Here is a 20,517-nt window from a genome sequence, read left to right on the forward strand (position 1 = left end):
GGAGACCATTTAGTATCCCCTTAGCTAGAAATATATTCAACCAAAAAAATATTCCCTATGATTGATAAGAATTTCCATTCCAAAATGGACCACAGTCTAATTGCTATAAATTTATATAAAAAATAACTATGAACAGCCAAAAATAATACTAACTGCTAGCTAAAGGAGCTTAATTTAACCAACAATTAGCCTTTTAATTGTTAGCTAAGAGTAGTGCAGTGAGCCATTAGCTATCATTTTAAACTTAACATGACAATATTATCTACATCCATAAAAACTGTACATACATACAGAAAATCTTTGAATCAAAAAAGATATAAGACTGACAAGATATTTATGAGATAAAATGATGATTACAAATAATTCTATCAAATTAAGCCATTCACCACACTATCAAAGCAAGTTTCTTCACAAGCAGATCAAATCAAGATGCCACAAGACCAGCTCACACCGATTCATTCATCAACTGCATCCCATATGCACTAAGGACATGGGCAAACAATGACTACACAGAGCACTAACATAGAAATCTATTGGGGGTGTTATTTCAAATAGAGAACTAAATAATGTTAAGGAGATGTTAACATTCTGAATAAAACATTAGATGCATTCAATCACTTCAGACAAATACAAGCATTAGTCCCACCACTTATAAAAAAATACAATTATTAATTTACCCCAAGAGACTTAGGATGCCCCGAAGACCAGGAAATATCAGGTACACGGATTGGTGCCTGCGGCATTAGAGCTGGAACCAGCATGCTATTCCCTGGCAAATAGCTGTGACTCATCCTACTATCTAGGTGGTTCCTCATCAGTCCATGAGGTTTGCACGACAAAATAGGGGGCCTTAGCTCTGATTTCACCATATGGTTATGGGCCGTATCAACAGTCAACATTTGCAACACTCCATCACTAGCCTTGGAAACAGGGACAAGAGACCCTGCATGGAAACCACTGGGATGAGATGAAAATGAAGGCTGAAAAAGGAGAAATTTCAAGAATTTGAAAAATAACAGGACATTTCAAAAATTGAAGACCCAAGTAAGTCATTACAACTTAGAATTTATCAACCATTTAGCAATGTGGTTACATTTGCAACTTGATAATAATGTGTGCAAGAATATAAAACCAGCAATGAGTAATTTGAAAATTTCAAAAAAATTTTATAACCATGAAAAAATAACTTTTGCAATTTTTGACAACATTTTAAAACTTTTTTGTAATACCCATGAAAACATTATAGAGAGAAGTTTGAGTAATGCATTTCATTAATACTATGATGTATAGTAAAATGCGGCTGCTCAAGAGTTACAAGAAAAAGTAAACCCAAGAAAATAAAATAAACCATTTACCTTTAAATGAGATGGTATTCCTTCTACATTATTGTTCCACTTCAGAGTTTTCAATGGTGTTAGTGCCACATAGGGTGAGGGCGCCAATGAGGGAGAGGGAGCAATGATAGGGGAATAATGAGAGCTCTTCACAACAATGGGCAAAATCCTCTTTGAAGTTTTAATTTTTGATCTCGATCTATGAGATCGACTCCTTCTATGCCTTCTCCTATGTCTAACTTTAAGTTCTGATGCAGCAGCCAGAACAGCCCTGGAGTTCCTTTTGAACAAAAGAAGGTTTGTAGTACCAACAAGCTGCAACCGCAGCCCAGATTTAATGGGAACTGTCCTGTGGCCAGATTTTGACTGTTTTACACTATCTACATAATGTGAGCTGGAACTCCGTGAAGATTTCACTGATGGCAGCTTTGCATTCACAGTATTACTTAACTTGGCAATAACATCTTGGGAGTTGTATTGCTTGCTGTGATTTTTACTAGAACTGGAATGCTTATTGATCTTTTCAGCTTCCACCTTCAATAATTTGGAATTACTGGGAGGCCTTATCTGAGGTGGCTCTTGATGATGCTCCGCTTTCACAACACTAACTGATGTTGATTCCGGAGTAAATACTTTCTGTGGGGGTCCAACTCCGTGTCCAAAGTCTGCCACAATACTAGCTGTAGAAACATGCTTCTTGTTCTTTGGTTTAACATCACATTCTTTAATATTGTTCTTAATAATTGGAGTAGTTTTAGATGATTCTTCCCCTTTGCTGTGCCTAAGGTCTGTAGAAAAAAAAAGATTTCAAATGCTAGTCTCACATGCTATACAAACCAGCAACTTTTCTTTATATTCATCATGAGATAGTAAAAATAAACTTTTAAACTCAAGAACCAAGATGATATTCACAGCAACAACATCAAGACAAACATTACGCATTAACCTTTCAGCCACCCCAAGGGAAGTTCAAATCACAAATTTCATTAAAATTACCAGTCATCATAAGAGCCTTTTATGCAACAACTAGGCCTCATGAAAATATGCAAATACTGCCTTTTACCTCAAAATGTCATAAGTTATTGGCATATGAAAGTTATTCATCATTGCACAATAAATCAAGATACCATAAAAATCTAGTAATAGGAGAACAAAGCCAAAATTTTCTAAAGACATACCCAAGGATTGATTAAAGTATGATAATTAAGAGTATCATCAACCCTCTGAATTTTGCATTTTCAATGCAAAAAATGGATAATATCTCAGACTGAAACTAAAAATATTCCACAATGAATGCATCAAAAATAGCAGGTAGAGAAGTATACATTACTGGGAAAGAAGAATATTAACAGGCTGGGAGGTATGAACTGGAGGTCATATAAAAATTATAAGAAAAGTAAAGATTTCAAATGCAGCTCACAAAGGTAAAATTCCTTTCAAATCCATTTGTCATAATAATACAAAATCAATGTCACCACAGCCATAATTAAAGCCATTTTTTGCAACACTTTCATTACAAGTTCCCACGAGCCCAGATTAAGTACACTTAGGGAGTAAAAAAGACATCAAAGTCATGAAAACTTTTTTTATACTGTTGTCACTTAGTCCACCTTTACAAATTTTGTAGCTTAGCTACATGCCACTACCTGCATAAGTGAATTGTTTTTGTCAAATAATTCTATGTTCTTTAGCATATCAACTCCCCAGCCGTATGATTTTTCTTTATTCACTGGTGAAAACATTTATTTCATGTTGTTAATGAATTATTGGGAAGAGAATATATGCAGTCCTTGAAAAAGTGACTGCACCTGTCATTCACTGTTAAAAAAAGGTAACAAATGCCACCATTGAAGCCATGCTTTTGGTACTACGGACAGGGAAATTTGGATGGATTGGACAGGGAATTCACAGCAAAGAAGTAAAGAAAAACCTTTAGCCTACAAAGGGATAGACAAAATGGATGGCTGCATAACCCATGAAAACTGAAGGATACACAGTGCTTTGGTTAACTAAGGGTTGGGCAGAGTGTGAACATATCTTTAAGTAATAATATCTATTTCTAAGGAAAAAATAATATCAAGAGAAACTTCAAAGTCACTGCAGCGGCACATTGGAAAATCATGTATTACATATACAAATACTCTCTGAATGTCGCTAAAAGGGCATATGCATAAAGGTATTGAAGCACCTACCATACTGTAAGTATGTGTAATATTACCACCTATAAATCATAGAAAGGGACATTTTCTAAGAAAATGATGAATAGATAATGCATAAGCTTGAACAGTTCCCATCGCATGTTATGATTCTGTATCACACTTAGGTTGATAATACACCATCTCCTCATAATCACAGAGTTTAAGTCCTTATTTCAAACTGCTGCACACATTCTGGAGGCAATTTTTCCTATCAAGCCAGTTACCTAAAATTGGGGAGTGTATCTAGTAGTGATGGGTCGATCATGAACGATTCGATCAAAAAGATTGAATCACTAGGTGAATCAAATGACTCATGATTCATTTCGTTAAACAAGTCGATCATCAATCATCAATCACTCCGACGTCCGGTTTCATACCAATCATCCCGGTTTATTTCAAAATTTGGAACGATCGATGCTTGATCTCTTTTCGTCAGGGCAGAAATAGTTGTGCGAAAATTAAATACTATGTTATGAAGAACTGAATACTTGTGTTATCATTTTCTTATATGTTTTCCAGCAGTTATCAGTATTTATAACACCGATACACGTAAAAGGAAAATATTAAGATGACTCTTGTAGGAGAACATTAAGAAGTAAAGTTAAAGCTGGTTACATTTTATTGTGCCGTTCATAAAATTATCCTGCAGATCAGATTCATGCATAGCGTGTGGTGTATTTTGTGTTATATTTTGAGATATATAGTTAGAAATTATTCTATTAGTGTTAAGAAACTGTGGCAGTTTTGCCTTCCCAAATATTTTCATGACACTACTTCCTTCATTTTTGCAATCTAATTTACTCATCTAGGAATTCACAATCAAAATAGTAAATGAAATGATAATATGGATAGCAATCAGCGTTACCAATGCTCTTCGCAGATGAGGCAGTATTTATTCGATTATTCAAAGTGATTTATTACATCCATAGATTGAGTCTTTTCGATCTTGATTCCTTTTGAGTCTTTTCGATCTTGATTCCTTTGAGTCTTTTCAATCATGATTCCTTTGAGTCTTTTCGATCATAATGATTGAATCAATTGATGGAATCATTTATGTGACTCGAGTCAAAATGATTGAATCACTAAAATGATCGACTTTGCCCATCAGTAGTATCTAGCTCATATATCCACCAATCGATCAACAAAATAAAATAAGTCAAAGCAGACAGGGGTGTATAAGCTTCCCAATTGAAGGCATGATTTCCAAAAAAGTGTCCATTGAGCAAATTTTTAAGACAAACCACTTATTTTGCATATTTTATTGAATATCTTCAAAACTTTCAAAGCCACCACTTCCATTTTCCCCATGAATTGATAAATTACTACAGATAAAATCAACTCATGGTTTTAAAAATCAAAGCAACAACAAAAGTAGCCCCAGCAATATAGATAAAAACTGTTTACACAAAATTCTTGGAAAGTGAGAGAGGCTAGTCCTTTAGTTCATTTGAGTGACTAATGGGATCCAAGTAGAGACAAAAGAGAAAAAGCTGAGAAAAATAAGAACTCTATCAACCTTGAAAGCTTTTCACCTTGGGATTGATCAAAAGAGATTTCTTGACAGTTCACTGCGATCCACCCCACCTCCGCCCCCAGTGTGGGGTAATTTATGATAAGACCCTCAAAAGGTGGTGAATATCTCAGAAATTGGTTGTACTGATGCCCGTCAGTGGGCTTGCCTGGTGCACACTATGTACTATTGCAGGAGGCTCAAGTGGTGGCAGTCTTGCATTCCTCCATCTCCCCTCTCCCATTGGCAGGAGGCCACTGCCCAAAGTGCAGCACCACCTCCCGGCAGCGGCAAGAGATAAGACCCACCGGTGGGTCACGCCATGCAAACTGAAGTCTGCCCGTGACCCACAGGTGGCTCCCATCACTGTCTGCACCAGGCAACGCAGATTCAGGTCTACAGTAAATGTGTTAAAACAAAATAACTACCGCTATAACAATATGATTAATACTCCTACAGAGGCAGATATAATTAGCCATATATCTTTCATACATATAATTAATAGTGCATTGTGCATATCCTACAAAAACTACCAAATCCCGGTCCTAAGAGGGGCTTGCGAAAAATATATAAATACAAAAAAAAATTAAAAAGCACAGCTTTTCTGGACAGGAATATCACATACACTATGCGGTGAAAACACTAAACCTTAAATGCAGCAACTGCTGTGAAATTTCTATTTTTCTGATACAAATGTTTTAATAGATTTATAAACTGTTATCAGGATTAACCCTTTAACTGCCACCGGGCTGACATATCAGCCCATGCTGGTTGAGCGAAAACTGCCAGGGGCCGATATTAATAGTGCATTGTGCATATCCTACAAAAACTACCAAATCCCGGTCCTAAGAAGGGCTTGCGAGAAATATATGAATACAAAAAAAATTAAAAAGCACAGCTTTTCTGGACAGGAATATCACATACACCATGCGGTGAAAACACTAAACCTTAAATGCAGCATTGCTGGTTGAGCGAAAACTGCCAGGGGCCGATTTATTGGCCCGAATTATTTCACTTTTTTCGTGATTGTGGCCTTTTCAACGGCTGTAATTTATGTAAACCCCCATAATGTATCTATGGTTACAAGATGTAAATATATCTTGGGAATTGGGAAAAAATTTAGACTTATTAAACAAAATTAAGTAGCTGAAAAATTTTTAAATCTGAAATGTTGCTAATTTCGGAAAATAGCCGTGGCAGTCTTCATACATCCCACCTAAAATGGAATGGCAGTATAAGGGTTAAATTAGTTGTGGAAACTAACCAGGAAAATATGCCTTAGCATATTGTGTGTTTTAATTTAATAATTTAACATATTGTGTAAGCTTCTATGATGACCATGACCATGACCAAACCCATATTTCAAAATTAAATGAATACATCAGCAATGGGAGACATACCTAACTCATGGCACACACAGAGTCATAATATTTAGGCCACTTTCTCAGGAGAAAATAAATAAAAATTTGAAGTTTTTTTACAGCTCATATACATTTACACAAAGTAAATTTGGGATGAAGATTTGAAGTCATTAATATGCAAGAGTTAACTAGTCGGATACATTTGACTTTTCACATAGGGGCAGTGAAACTTGAATGTTACACCACAGGAAAACTAAGAAACTTTTAGAACTCCACTTTCCACAAATTGATGTAATGCAATCGCAGATTGCTTTCTCTGGAACACAGAAGATAGAACGCTTTACAAAACATAACAATTCTACAAAACTTCCATTGACTAACTATGCTCGGATCTAAAAATTACAATGCGGTCATTCACTTGGACCCAAAATCCCATTTCATTTAAAGAATACGGTAGTTGGAAGGAAAATATAGATTACAATGAAAAAATAATCTTCTCCATTCAACCATTCCTTAGAAGTTAAAAATGAAGAATGAGATAACTGCCACCCACTTTTAATGAGCTGGTTACATCATTCCAGCACCACTTCATTCATTCATCCCAGGAAAATCAATCATTAAGGCAGGAATCACTCACAAGAGTGTAATCAATAAAGAACCACGTGATTCTGATTAGTGAAATGTATTGCAGGGAAGATGCAGTTATTCACATGGCACTACTCAATGACATCATCATCATATCTGGGTAATGAATAAGGCAATTGCTTTTTGCCAATTATAGCCTGATATGTATGCAAAAAATCGAAAAATTGGAAAAAAATGGATCTTTCAAATTTTTAAACCATTACACAACTTGTACAAAAAAGGTAGTGCACACACTTTTAAAGAATTAATTTCCTTCAAAGAATTCAGCAGATGGATGGGAAAGATAAGTAGCATTTTTTTAAATCTTCATATTCATGAGTTGACAATACGAAAACTTGAAAGTTGCTGCCCACTAACCATTTACTTTATCTTTCATTTAATCATTGAGAGTGAATTTTTCATAGGCTGATGGCATTGCTCCCAAGAGTGTAAACACAGCAAACTTCCAAAGGCCAAAGACAGGCTGAGGAGCAATTGAGAGGATATAAAGCACTCGGCACGAGTTTGTTATATCATTAACTTATCTACAAAAGGGTTAAGGCAGTCAAATTTTATCTGGGAACAGAGCAAGAGGTAAGTAGGTGACCGATCAAAAAAACAGGAAGAAATGGGTGTCTTTATTTTTCAAACACTATAATCTATTCACTTTATATTTACCGGGTGAGATTTCTTGAGAGCCGGGACAATCCTGGAGGGCTTTGCCGATGGGGGAGGGGTCGTACCGAGAGGAGGAGTAAACTTAACCTTGCCAAGTGTACATAGCCACCTTGTTGTGTGTGAGTCATGGTTGGCCAGTGCTGAGACAATATACCTACTCATTTTGAAGGTGTTGAGGATAATCCTTTCACAGAAGCCCATGACATTGTCAACTACCATGCTGAATGAGGCACCATTAGTGAAAGGCATACTAAGAGACATACAAGGAGAACGTTTGAGGTTTGGCAACACTGCTCCACAAGCACATGCACGATTAAACTCGACGGAGGTCTGAGAGTGACTGACTGAAGTCACCCCTATTGTTTGCCGATTGGCAAAGGGAAAGTCACATGTCGAGAAACTTTCCCTCCTCTCAACTCCACTTGCTTGAGCCACAAAAGCTCACCCGCAATGATAAAATTAATAGAGTATACAACAATCTATCTAAATAAAAAATTAGTCAACTTGGCTATTCTGCAGCCTGAGTTCACCCACTTTCTATTACACCTATTAAATATCTCCAGAGAGACTGTGCACAAAGATTGATCACTATTTCTAAGAACAGGCCGACTACTATTTTTATATAAATACGGTACATATAAATAAGGCCATGAATATGCACATAAATAACTAATTAATTAGACTTCCTTGATTTCATATACATACAGTACATGATGGCATGTAATATGTACTTACCATTCACTTTCTCAACATGACTTGTCAGGGGGAACATTATTAAAAAAGTGTATGCCAAAGAAAGATCCATACACATTCTGACTGGAGCTAAAGAAACATCTACAACAATGATTCTGCTATGTAAGAGTTAGGCCCGTATCATAAAAGTCCCCTCGAAGTTGAAGTTGAGGATGGCCTCGTTTGAAGCCGGCCTAGCTCGACGAGGAGATCCCTCGACCGCGTCGTATCATATAAGTCTCCTCCAGCTCGGCTCATAGGAGGAGGGGTTTGAGCCAGCGGAAATGACGCATTGTTGAGGACGATGTTTCTGGTTTCAGAGTTGACAGTCTTCCAGCATTGTTCCATGTTCATTTTTTCGAATCGTATTTGCGCAGACATGCGCAGTAGCGATATACCGAATGCGGCCGGGGATATACCCGCCAATATCAACAATAGAAACAGAAATGGCTAACAAGGGGAATACACGACCTGACGACTGGGGTGGCCGATTGAGCTCAAATTTTCTGAATCGGTAGATCACGGCTATCAACTAAATATGCCGAAGCAAGGCGACGCACTTCTCAAAACTTTTCGAGAAAAAAGCAATTAAAAATCGTAAAAAACGGGTCTAAGGTATATATCCGGTATTTTCTTACATTTACTTAAAGACAGCGGTGGCCCAGTGGTAACGGTGGTTGACTGTGGATGTAAAAGGATGGCGAATTCGATCCTCACTCACGGTCCTTTTTTTTAATTTTATTATTCAAGGTTTTTATTGTTTGCATTTTTAAATATTGTTTTCTTACCTTCGTTAGCTCAATGAAAATATTTTTAATTTATTTTTTTAAGCAATAATAAGTGCTGAAAGGGGTAGGAAATGAAGCAAGGGCTATATAATAGCCTTACCTAGGGCGATTTTGTCTTTATTTGTTCTCTCTAGGTATATTAGGGTATTGCGAGTGTAAATTGTCTTCTGTAGGGGTGGGGTCAGAATAATGACATTTAAATTATTAATTGGGAGGGAAATCTACCCTATCGACGGATTATGCTTTCATTGGGAGTTTAATTGAGAAAATTATTCGTAAGCATGTATGACACGTGTATACCGTCAAAAATACAGGGCAGTCGATGCGGCGGAGAAATGAACACGTTCTCCGTTTGTTCGAGTAGTATCCCGAAACTTACAAACGAAGAATTTAGTAAAATAAAAGAAGTACCGTGAGTGAGGATCGAACTCCCAATCCTTACATCCACAGTCAACCACCGTTACCACTGGGCCACCGCTGTTTTGAAGTAAACGTAAGGAAATACCGGATATATACCGTAGACCCGTTTTTTAAGATTTTAATTGCTTTTTTCTCGAAAAGTTTTGAGAAGTGCGTCGTCTTGCTTCGGCATATTTAATTGATAGCCGTGATCTGCCGAATCAGAAAATTTGAGCTCAATCGGCCACCCGAAGGTCGTGTATTCCCCTTGTAAGTCGGAGCGCATGGCCAGGCAGGAGCAGGAAATTTTGTGCGATTTGGTGGTCAAGTACAAGGACGTAATTGAGTGTAAGCGCTCGGATGCGGAGTCCGTTTTAAGCAAGGCAAGATGCTGGCACAAAATAACGGAAGAGTTTAATAATCGTGGATGAATAATCATCATCTTCTCGCAATGGCGGAAGTCACCTCAAACGCTTTGAGCCGACAATAATCTAACCTCAAAGTTTGAGCTGAGGCTGGCCTCAAAATTCGACGTTTTTGAGGTTGAGGTCGGTTTTATGATATCGTATCTCCTCCTCCTGACGACAATGAGGTGGAGGCCGGCTTCGAGGGGACTTTTATGATACGGGCCTTAGTATTGTGATGAGGACTGCTCTCTTCCATTTCCCTACTCCAGTAGAAATCATACAGTAAAGAAGCTGCAAAAAACACATGGTTTTCCACATGCATACAATCATTACTCTTATTTTTCCAGACCATGAGGAAATCTTTGTATATGCCCCATTCTTCACAAATCTCAAAATACAAATATTATACTTCATACTGGAGGCATACAATACGCAATTTTACTGTGTCAATTGCAGAAAAATCAAACTGAGTTGCAGAGAAAAATCTGAGAGATTTTTTCATTTTCCATATCAGAAAGTTTTATGGTGCTTTCTCAACAAACCACTATATCATTTTAGTCAGGTTTCCAGGTTACTTGTTTCTTAATTTTTGGGTGAGATAATCCAATACAGCTTAAGTATAGAGGTTCTCATTCATCGTCATCAGGGAATCCATTCATATCATTCCCTAATGACAAGCCTTGAAAATTTAGCCCCAATTGATAGTAAAACTTGGCTAGAAACTCGAGAAAACTTTATTTCACGTAAATGCTTCACATTTACATTGGCACAGCGAGAGGTTTATCCCACATTATAAACAAACACGGCTCATTATGCAATGCATGCAACTTGGGTTTTGCTTGATACAATATTGTAATATACTCTTTTCCTTCAAGTTTCCAACATCTGATGTACTATATAGTCTCAAAATTAGGACAGATGCCTAGCCAATATATTTGCTGCACTTGCACTAATGCCATTTCTGAATTGCACAGGATGCTACTTTGGAAGTTTGCAATATTACACACTTTTTGTGATTACACACTATGACTTCAAAGATTGGATGTTTACAATGATTTCCTCACCGAAAATTGTCAACATGAAAAAAATTGTGGACTACTTATTCTCTCAATAATTTATATTTTAATCAATTTGTGCATTTTGGGCACAATCTGAACTAACTATCATTTTATCCGGTGTGAATTTAGGAACTGTTCAGCATTTCGCCCATTCTTCCTTACCGCGGGGAGCTACTTTTTTCGGCTCCGGATGTGTCGCACACCCAGCTAGATCAGTTCATCACAATCGTAAGTTAGAGCACAATTGTGATACAGTGTTGCATTCTGCAGGATAACCGTATTCCTCGATTCCTTGCATGCAGTTCAGCTGGCGAGAGTTGTCCAATGTCAGCACAATAGGAGGGGCGGAAAACCCTGCGCCAGCATTGTTTGCAGCCAATCGCTGTCCCCCAAATGCAACTCACACCCTTGCCTAGTCCTAGTCATACAATGTTGTAACATGCATATGGAGCACCGAAATAAGCATGATCCACCAAAAAAAGCCCTTTCTTCGAATCAACAAAACAAGTGATTCTCCCTTCGCATCCTTCACTCTCCCTTCACGCCTTCCAGCTCCTTTCTTCACAGAACCCTTTTGTTTACAAGTGACGTAAGCATTTCCCTTTCTTACCTGGCTACCTTGCCCCCTACCTCGACCCAGACCATTCTGCCAGTCATCGGACAACTCTCGGTGGCTGGACTGTAGGTTTATCAACTTACGAACAAGGTCTTGGAACGCATCTAGTTCATATATCAAGGACTTACTGCATTCTGGAAGATATCAACCCTCACTTGCATCATGCTGCATTCTTCTATTCAAAAACTGAAACGAATTTTCCTATTTATATATATTTGTCCGTAATTTAACTGTGTTCAATAATAGTTTTTTTTTATGATTCCTAAAAGAAACATTCATACGAACCTCGTCGTTACAAACCTCTGGTTTTTCGGTCCCGTGAACTTCTTAATAATGAGAGTCTACTGTATATACAATCAAAATTCTTTTGAAAATGTAACTAATGTTTTTCTAACTTGTGCCTTAACTTTGGACACAGAAACAAAATAACTTGTAACCTTAATTGCAGTCAAATACAAGTAAAATATGATTTAAAATTAAAATTGACAGATCAAACAAAAGAGGTACGAAAGCATAATAAATAATTTACAATGAAGAATAAGCAATGCTAAGTGTAGCTGGCGGCTAGCCTCTCGTCGCACAGAGCCCCGAGTCCACAAGTTGGAAGAGCTTGGAGGTGGGGGCGTGAAGGCCCTTTGCAAAGGATGGGGAGAACGGCCTTGGCCCCATGTAAAATGGTACATAATAGAGGGTAGTTGAGTTTGGGCCTGAAAATGAGTGTGTCGTGATTCCTCTCTGCCCTTCTCCCAAGGGAACAGCTGCCACATTGGCGCAGTTTGGTAGGATTGTCCTTCAATCTGGGGTTTTAGCATGCAGATAAACGGCAACTATCATGAGTATGGTGATGCCAGAGAAGTTTGATGGGAGATTGGGAGGACTGGGTCTTCCAATTTGAGGCTGTAGCCAACTTAAGTGCCCTAGGGAGCAGAGAATGATCTACCTTAGAATATGTTTCACAGGCAATGCTCTCACCGCATACTGCAATCTTCCTGAGGAATGTAGGAAGAGTTATCCAAGACGCTGGAGGCTGGGGCTGCATTTTCACCCAAAGTAAGCGAGTGAGAGGGAAAAGAACCGGTTAGTCTAAAGCATATGGAATCCCAGGGAAGAGATCGCTACCTTCACAAAGGACCTGGGGAGCCTTGCTCGGCGGGTGTATCCCGCATGGCCGGAGGAGGTGAGAAATGCCGTGGTGCACAACCACTTCTTGGAAAGACTCGATGGGAGCATTAGGCTATGGGTCAAGCAAGCAAGACCATCGAGCTTTGAGATGCAATTGGTGTGGCAATGGAGAAGCAATCCATATCACCAAGTCACATACCAGAGAAGACAACTTGCTGGCACCAGCAAGTATCGGCAAAGAGCCGCGAGAAGTCAGTCAGAGAAAGAGGGTGCAATTTTGATGATAAAGTGGAGGTCACCTTAAAACAAAATTCAGACACGTTGACGGAGGTTATGGGGTTCTTGTGGGCAAAAGCTATCTCAGGTGGTGAAGCTTGGGGTCTGGCAGTTAATTTGTGGAGGTCAACTGCTGGTGCGAACCATAGTTTTTGGTTGTTGTTGGATGTGCGGCGAGATTGGGCATCTTAGAGCCCAATGTCCTCAGCCTTCCTCCAAGGGAAACGGGGCCAAGGGAAGAGACCGAAATGGTGGTAACTTCCTCAGCCGGCATTGGAGGAAGAGCCAGAAATGAGAGCAGCGAGGCTGAGGCATCTCAGCTTCTTCATTTGTGAGATGCAGACTCAGTGAAGGAGAACGTCCGCTGGGGATGTTCTCGGATGGAAATGTGGACAATATGGTCGGAATCAGTGCCTCTTGTGCGTGATATTGCAGTAGGAATGTATATCGAGATTCTAATCAACACTGGTGCAGCCATGTCTTTGATATCAAAGACATGGTGCTGTACCGAAAAGCCAGGGGACATTCAATGTGATGAGCTGGAACTTGTCATGGAAAATGGTTCATATTCTCACGAGAGGAGAATTTGTGATTTGCAATGGAGAAGATTTTGTTCATGAATTGGTTATTGACCCTCGTTTAATGAAAGGTTGTCTCTTGGGTGCAGATTTTCTGAAAAAGCATCAATGTGATGCGTCTTTCTCACGGAATTGCCTCCTCTTTTGTGAGAGAAGTGTGTGTTTCGGGCCAGGTGTAAAAATTGGAGAATTAGTGAGTGCAGTGACTCTTCATGACAATGTTTTTCTCCCTCGTGGCCATAAAATAATCTAGGGAGTGCTTGATAAATATTGATACGACCCTCTGGGGGAAGTTAACTCTAGATCCAAACCAAAGAGTATCACAGAAGTACGGAGTGTACGGTACTCGAATTTTATTTCCAATGAAAGATGACTAACAAGGGGAGACCACGAAAGTTGCTCCGCCTTTTTCAATGCCGTATTTTTTATGGCCTTCGGAATGGTGAACACATCCCTGAACTAGTAGTGGTTCCGTTGAATGGGCCTTAGTTTGGCTGTAATTAATTAATTTTCATGCGGTACTTTTCACAAGCCGCTTATAGTTTCATGATATCGCACCCTTCGCCAGGTGGGTCAGGTGGGGTAGTGGTTAGCGTTTACGACTACCACCCGGGGTACCAGGGTTCAAGCCTCCGTGATGTCTTTTTGTTTTCTTGTCTCCATTGTGATCAAACGGCGTCAACTTTTTCATTAATTTTAATTGCGACAAGCATAGACATGAGACTACTTTTTTATCACCATAATGACGTTTAGGTATTTAAGCAGTGTCATTTCAAACACGGAGATACGACGACTACACTAGCAAGGGTTGGTGTGAGCCAAATTGTTAATTTCTTCATTGCTTATACTGATCAACTTCCACATTAAAAATGGAAACCACTCTTGCAAGAGCACATGGCATTATAGGCTCGCGGCGACCAACAACATGCGTACAGACATAATTAATAAGAACACAAAACGAATATAAAATGCCATATCTCTCGAACACTTGTAATTCGCTTTACTCCAAAGGGAGTTTACTTACACAGTACCTATGTGCTAAAAGAACCATTCCGAAATATAATTTCCATTAATAAATAGGATGAAATAAAAGTTTATGACCCTGGACCGGACGTGGTGGCATATAAAATACGTCAATCTTCGAAAGCCAAGGATTTCAACATCGTACGTACATTCTGGGTTAGAATGGTCTCGTGTATTCCTACAATGTACTTTGACTGTCTATATTGCGAGTTTTCAAAGTTCGAGGTATTGTAGCTAAATTTTTTTAGATCAGCAAGAGGAACCCGTCACACGTGGCGTATAAATTACGCCGGGCGACCGGCCGTATACCACCTTTGTACCTTTATATCTGTATCACCTATAAATGTACAAGATTTTACTAATTTCTACAAATAAAGATTAATTTTAACAAAAATCGAGTATTATCATATATGCACATAACATGGGAAAAGTACGCCATTCGCCCGGTTGTGAAGAAATAACAGTCGCGCCCGCTAGAGGGTTAAAAGCAACAATTACACCAAATGTGTCTTGTGCTCGCCGCTTCCCAAAATCTTCCGTAGCCCTTCCAATATAATAACAAGATATGCACCAACAAATGTCATTTCTTCCAAAAAAAAAGCCACTGCTTTAGCCCCCCATTAATCTTTCGTTATGTTTTTGAGTAGAAAGTGGAGCCGTCACTTCTCCGCGTTGAAAATGACACTGCTTAAATACCTAAACGTCATTATGGTGATAAAAAAGTAGTCTCATGTCTATGCTTGTCGCAATTAAAATTAACGAAAAAGTTGATGCCGTGTGATCACAATGGAGACAAGAAAACAAAAAGCCATCACGGAGGCTTGAACCCTGGTACCCCGGGTGGTAGTCGTAAACGCTAACCACTACCCCACCTGACCCTCCTGGCGATGGGTGTGATATCATGAAACTATAAGCGGCTTGTGAAAAGTACCGCATGAAAATTAATTAATTACAGCCAAACTAAGGCCCATTCAACGGAACCACTACTAGTTCAGGGATGTGTTCACCATTCCGAAGCCCATAAAAAATACGGCATTGAAAAAGGCGGAGCAACTTTCGTGGTCTCCCCTTGTAAGTGCCGATGATATTATTCAATCCCTCAGCCGACCCGGTTACAATGTATAAAAATATCAAAGTGGGCGTGGTCTTTGAGTGCATGGAACAAAGAGTGGAAGGAAATTACGCCCCTGTTTCCTGCGTTGAAAGTGCAAACTTTAACCCCCGTAACCTCTTTTTCAGACGTGGACAGTGCAGAAATAAGTGACACAGAAAATTAGGAAATCAAAGTACATAGTGCTGAATGAGTTTTTGAATGTATGCTCTTGAGGACTGTACAACTTAGGCCCCATGAGCATCCTTAAACATCAGATAGAGACGAGAGGTGTGTCCCCCATTCATCAACCTCCAAGGAGAATGCCCATTTATAAGAGTGAGGAAGTGCGGGGCCCTATTACGGAGTTGATGAGGGGCAATATTACCAAGGAATCATCATCTCTGTGGAGTTCACCGAAAGTGCTGGTGAGGGAGGGGTCCGCACGGTTTTGTGACGATTATAGGCATCCGAATGTAGTGACGCTTACCTCCTCCCATGTATGGAAGACATTCTAGACACAATATCCAGTGCCTAACCTTTTCAACAATAGACATGGCATCAGGGTACTGGCAGTGCAAAGTCATGGAAAGTGACAGGGAGAATACTCCCTTTATCATTGGTGACAGTCTATACCAATTTAAAATGTTGCCTTTTGTGTAGTGCAATGAAACCAGTACCTTCCAAAGACTAATGGACCTAGTGCTTGCAGGTGCCCTGTGGAAGTCTTGTTTGGTGTACTTAGATGATATCATTATTTTCAGTAGTGATTTTGGGAGCACATAGGAAGGTTAATAGATGTGTTGATGTGTGTGGACGTGAAGAGAACTTTTGGCGTCGAGGCATTTGGCGTAGGATTTGATGAGTCACTATAGACAATATTTGTTGGGTAAACATTTTGAGGTGTGCACTGACCACAATTCACAGCAATGGCTACGATCATTTCAAGAGCCAGAGGGACAAGTCGCTTGATGGCTTGAGTAGCTGTCGGAATATGATTTATCAGTGGTGCATTGGCCGGGTAACACACACAGGAATGCTGAATGATTATGTAGCATGTAAGCAACGCGGTAGGAGCAATGATAAACATGAAGTTGTGGAGATCATCGCTGTTTTAGAGGCTCCAATTAAAAGTGTGAGAGCAAGGCAGAGGAAGGACCCCGTGCTGAGAAGTGTAGTGGATGCACTCGAGGCCGGAATTCGGCCACCTGAAGGAGAGAGGAGGGATGACTGTCTGGGGGCAGAAGTGTTGTGGACACAAATGGGATAAGCTTGTGTTTGAGGATGGGGTTCTCTTTCGAATGAAGGAGGGAGACAGACGAGATGCCAACTGTCTACAGATAATTGTGCCAACGCTTTGTCCAGATACATTAAAGATGTGGAAGTGTGGTGCCTCACGTGCGAAGGTTGTTCGCATCGGAAAGCCCCACCCCATCAGCTAAGAGCACCATTGGGTCACTGCCTTACCGGAGGACTGATGGAAGAATTTCCGTTGACATTTTAGGAGCACTTCCACAAACAAAGACAGGTAATAAATATATATTTTGGTGGTCGCCGACAAGTTCACCAAGTGGATCGAGGCGTACGCCATGAGAAATCAAGAGGCAGAACCAGTGGTGCATCAAATTAAGGGTTTTGTGTATAGGTGGGGAGTGCCTCGGGAAATACACTGGGATCAAGGATGCCAATTTGAATCCCACCTCTTCCAAGAGATGTGAAAATTGATGGGGGTAGTAAAAACAATAACATCCCCCTCCACCAGCAGTCTGATATCCAGGTAGAGCTCTTTAACAGAACTTAATCAGCAATGCTGAGCCAGTGGACAGAGAATGAAGTTGAATGGGATGATCATTTAAATTCCATCATATTGGCCTATCGTTTGGCCAAACATAGCAGCACAGGATTCACACCCTGTTTCCTTATGTTTGGAAGGGAAGTGCACCTCCCAATTGAGTTGGAGTGGGGGGTCCCTGATGAGCAGATAGGGGTAGGTCAGCAGAGAGAAGGCAACTACGTAAGATGTTTACAAGAGGGCCAGGAGAAAGCCCATGATCTCACTTGACAGAGGCTGGGATCGGCTCACTTCCGACAAAAAGAACAATATGACCACCAGTGTCACGGTGCACCCTTTGAGGAAGGGGGGAGGGTGTGGCTCCACGTACCAGCCACAAAAAGGGGCAAATGCAGGAAGTTTCATCGCAACTGGGTTTGCCCCTACCCAGGCATTTTGGGACTCTCCAATGTCACCTATAGGGTGAGAAACACTGATAATCCTCAACGTCACGTAGTGGTGCATTTTAACCTCTTTACGAAGTGGGAGGAAAGCCAGAAGAATATCTGGGCAAGGAATATGAGACTATGGATGGAGTGGAAGTAAAAAAAGCTGGGCTGAGGGAAGCCGAGACAGTATCGCACAGAGCCCCGAAGGTGGAGGAGCTTGGGGGTGGGGCCGTGAAGGCCCTCTACAAAGAGATGGGGTGAAGGGCCTTGACCCCATGTAAAATGGCACATAATAAAGGTCAGTTGAGTTTGGACCTGAAACTGTGTATGTCATGATTCCTCCCTACCCTTCTCCCAAGCGAACACTACACTATGCAATTAGATTCAATAAGAAATTAAATTTTCCTAAAATAACGAGTCAACTGGTTTAATTGAATTTAAGTACTTTCAGGATAATTTTACTGCATATTCCTGTGCCCAAGACACAAGGTCTCAGACAGGTGACAGTGTGACGGCTCTTTAGATTTGGGAATCAAATTGCCAAGATATAAAGAGCCTTCACACTATTGATGAGATTCCCTCACTTTTCTCTTATATCCCTGACCCATACCCAATTTTTCCCCCATCTCCTGTGCTTTCACAATCAGAGATTGGATATGTAGCAAGGTTTTCCGGTTGACCTATGCATCGATTCATCTTCGAGGCGACAGTTTCACCGGCGTTGCAGCTGGCATCTTCAGGTTTGAAGCAACGCCTGCGAAACTTGTCATGAAGATGAATCGACACGGAGGTCAACCCGAAAACCTTGCTACGCATGCTGCACCACTCCATGAAAGTCTCCATCAACAAATCCCAGGTAGGCTATGAAACCAAGTTAGGCAGTGATGATAAGATATCATAGGGCCATAACGAGGGAGATGGTAAAACCACGTGAGCAGGATATGAACAGAACTAAGCTGAGCAAAAGGGGCAGAAAATATAGGTTTTTCTCCTCTCTCAAAATTGAATAAAAATATGTAGCATGAAGTTTCCAGGTTTTAATTCTCAGGATTCTTCTCAAATTATAAAAATAGTGAGTCAACTATTTCCATATTTCTTTAATTTGATTCAGGTCCTGCATTACAGTATTAGTACTAAATAGTGTTTCTCCACATAAAAACCGTACCCATTTGGAATCTCAGACACGAAAAAATCAGAAGTTAAGCGATAATTTAAGTGATAGCCTATTAATCATCCCATGAGACTGTATACTGAGAGGACCTTTCTTATGCCATCATTGTTACTAACTGCTTAAGCCATTCAGATCTCAACAAAGTTACTCCCAAGTACCCTGTCAAATTTGCGCACATTTGCTGTGGAGTCAGCTTATTTATCTGATTGGAGAAAAATTCCAGTTGAGTAGTATACCAGGACTAGCCACGGTGATAACTTACATGGGAGTCACCTGCAATGCACAATTGTGCGAAAGATCCACAGAGAAAAAAATCCTCCGCCTTGACCGGGATTCAAACCCAGATCCTCCGATTTTCGGTCGAGTGCTTTAGCCAGTTAAGCTACCGAGGCATCATTCTTCCCTGTGGATATTTTTGGACACTACCGGACAAGGTGTTGTTGGACTGCTGAGCATATGATGCCAAAAACAGTCCAAATTGTGCACACAGCGCCACAGCCGGAGAGCAGGCCCAGACATAGAACACATAGAGGTGTTTGCTCTTGACTAGCTTTAATTATACCGGGACTAGCCACGGTGATAACTTATACGGGAGTCACCCGTATCTGCAGCCCGGATAAACCACAGCCGGATAATCGGGAGTCTGCTGTACTTGTATGTAGCAAACATTTTTTGAGAACCCTGTTTCATTCTTAGCGTACACACTTCCGGAAAGTTATGATGACTCTGGAGCAATATAAGATTAACATTGATTTTTTACTCCATATATGTACTCACCTATTTAGCTCACAGGAATCCGAATGGTCCCCTGCAGAGCTTTCCCGAAACAATGAACGAGGTTGCATGTGCTATGAATTATGTAGGCTTAAATACTCAATGTGTAGATTATCAATTTCATATAAGACCCACAAGAAATAAAAATATCGTGAAGATTTTATACTGATATTTTTAGGTTGGGCACTCATACTCTCTGCGGAAAACACAAAAATGGCATCTTCAAATCCACTGACTGAACTTGAGCATTAAAGATGGAGGCAATTTCTGCTTTTGCCCTGTGAAAACCTTATCCAATTCTACAATTCACTAAACTAATTTTCATAAATCTAATCTCAGGCCAATACCTAACACAACAGAGAATACACCTCCTTTCAGGCCTTAGTTCTACGTATTCAGTTAATAAAACTTAACGGATGATGTATTAATGAAAGTTGACATGTGTTTCCATCCAATTTCTCAAGCTATCCACAGAAGGTGCGGAGCTCGGGCATGAAGTGTACCATTAATTTGATGAATATAATGAAAATAATTGAGGGTAGAACAGAAATAATGGAT

At 40.0% G+C, this 20,517-nt stretch overlaps 1 protein-coding gene across 1 annotated transcript in view; it reads right to left on the reverse strand.

Annotated features, from left to right (window-relative positions):
* The window catches only part of LOC124171749, a 44,260-nt gene that overhangs the window by 13,313 nt on the left and 10,430 nt on the right, over positions 1-20,517 (reverse strand). Inside the window, exons 4-5 of the mRNA XM_046551031.1 lie at positions 1,356-2,122; positions 678-980 (exon numbers count right to left, since the gene is read on the reverse strand). Of these exons, the coding sequence (XP_046406987.1) occupies positions 678-980; positions 1,356-2,122 (1,070 nt within the window). The remainder of the gene's footprint in view (positions 1-677; positions 981-1,355; positions 2,123-20,517) is intronic.

The sequence above is a fragment of the Ischnura elegans genome, chromosome X, assembly GCF_921293095.1.
Source record: "Ischnura elegans chromosome X, ioIscEleg1.1, whole genome shotgun sequence".
Taxonomy (NCBI): Eukaryota; Metazoa; Arthropoda; class Insecta; order Odonata; family Coenagrionidae; genus Ischnura; species Ischnura elegans.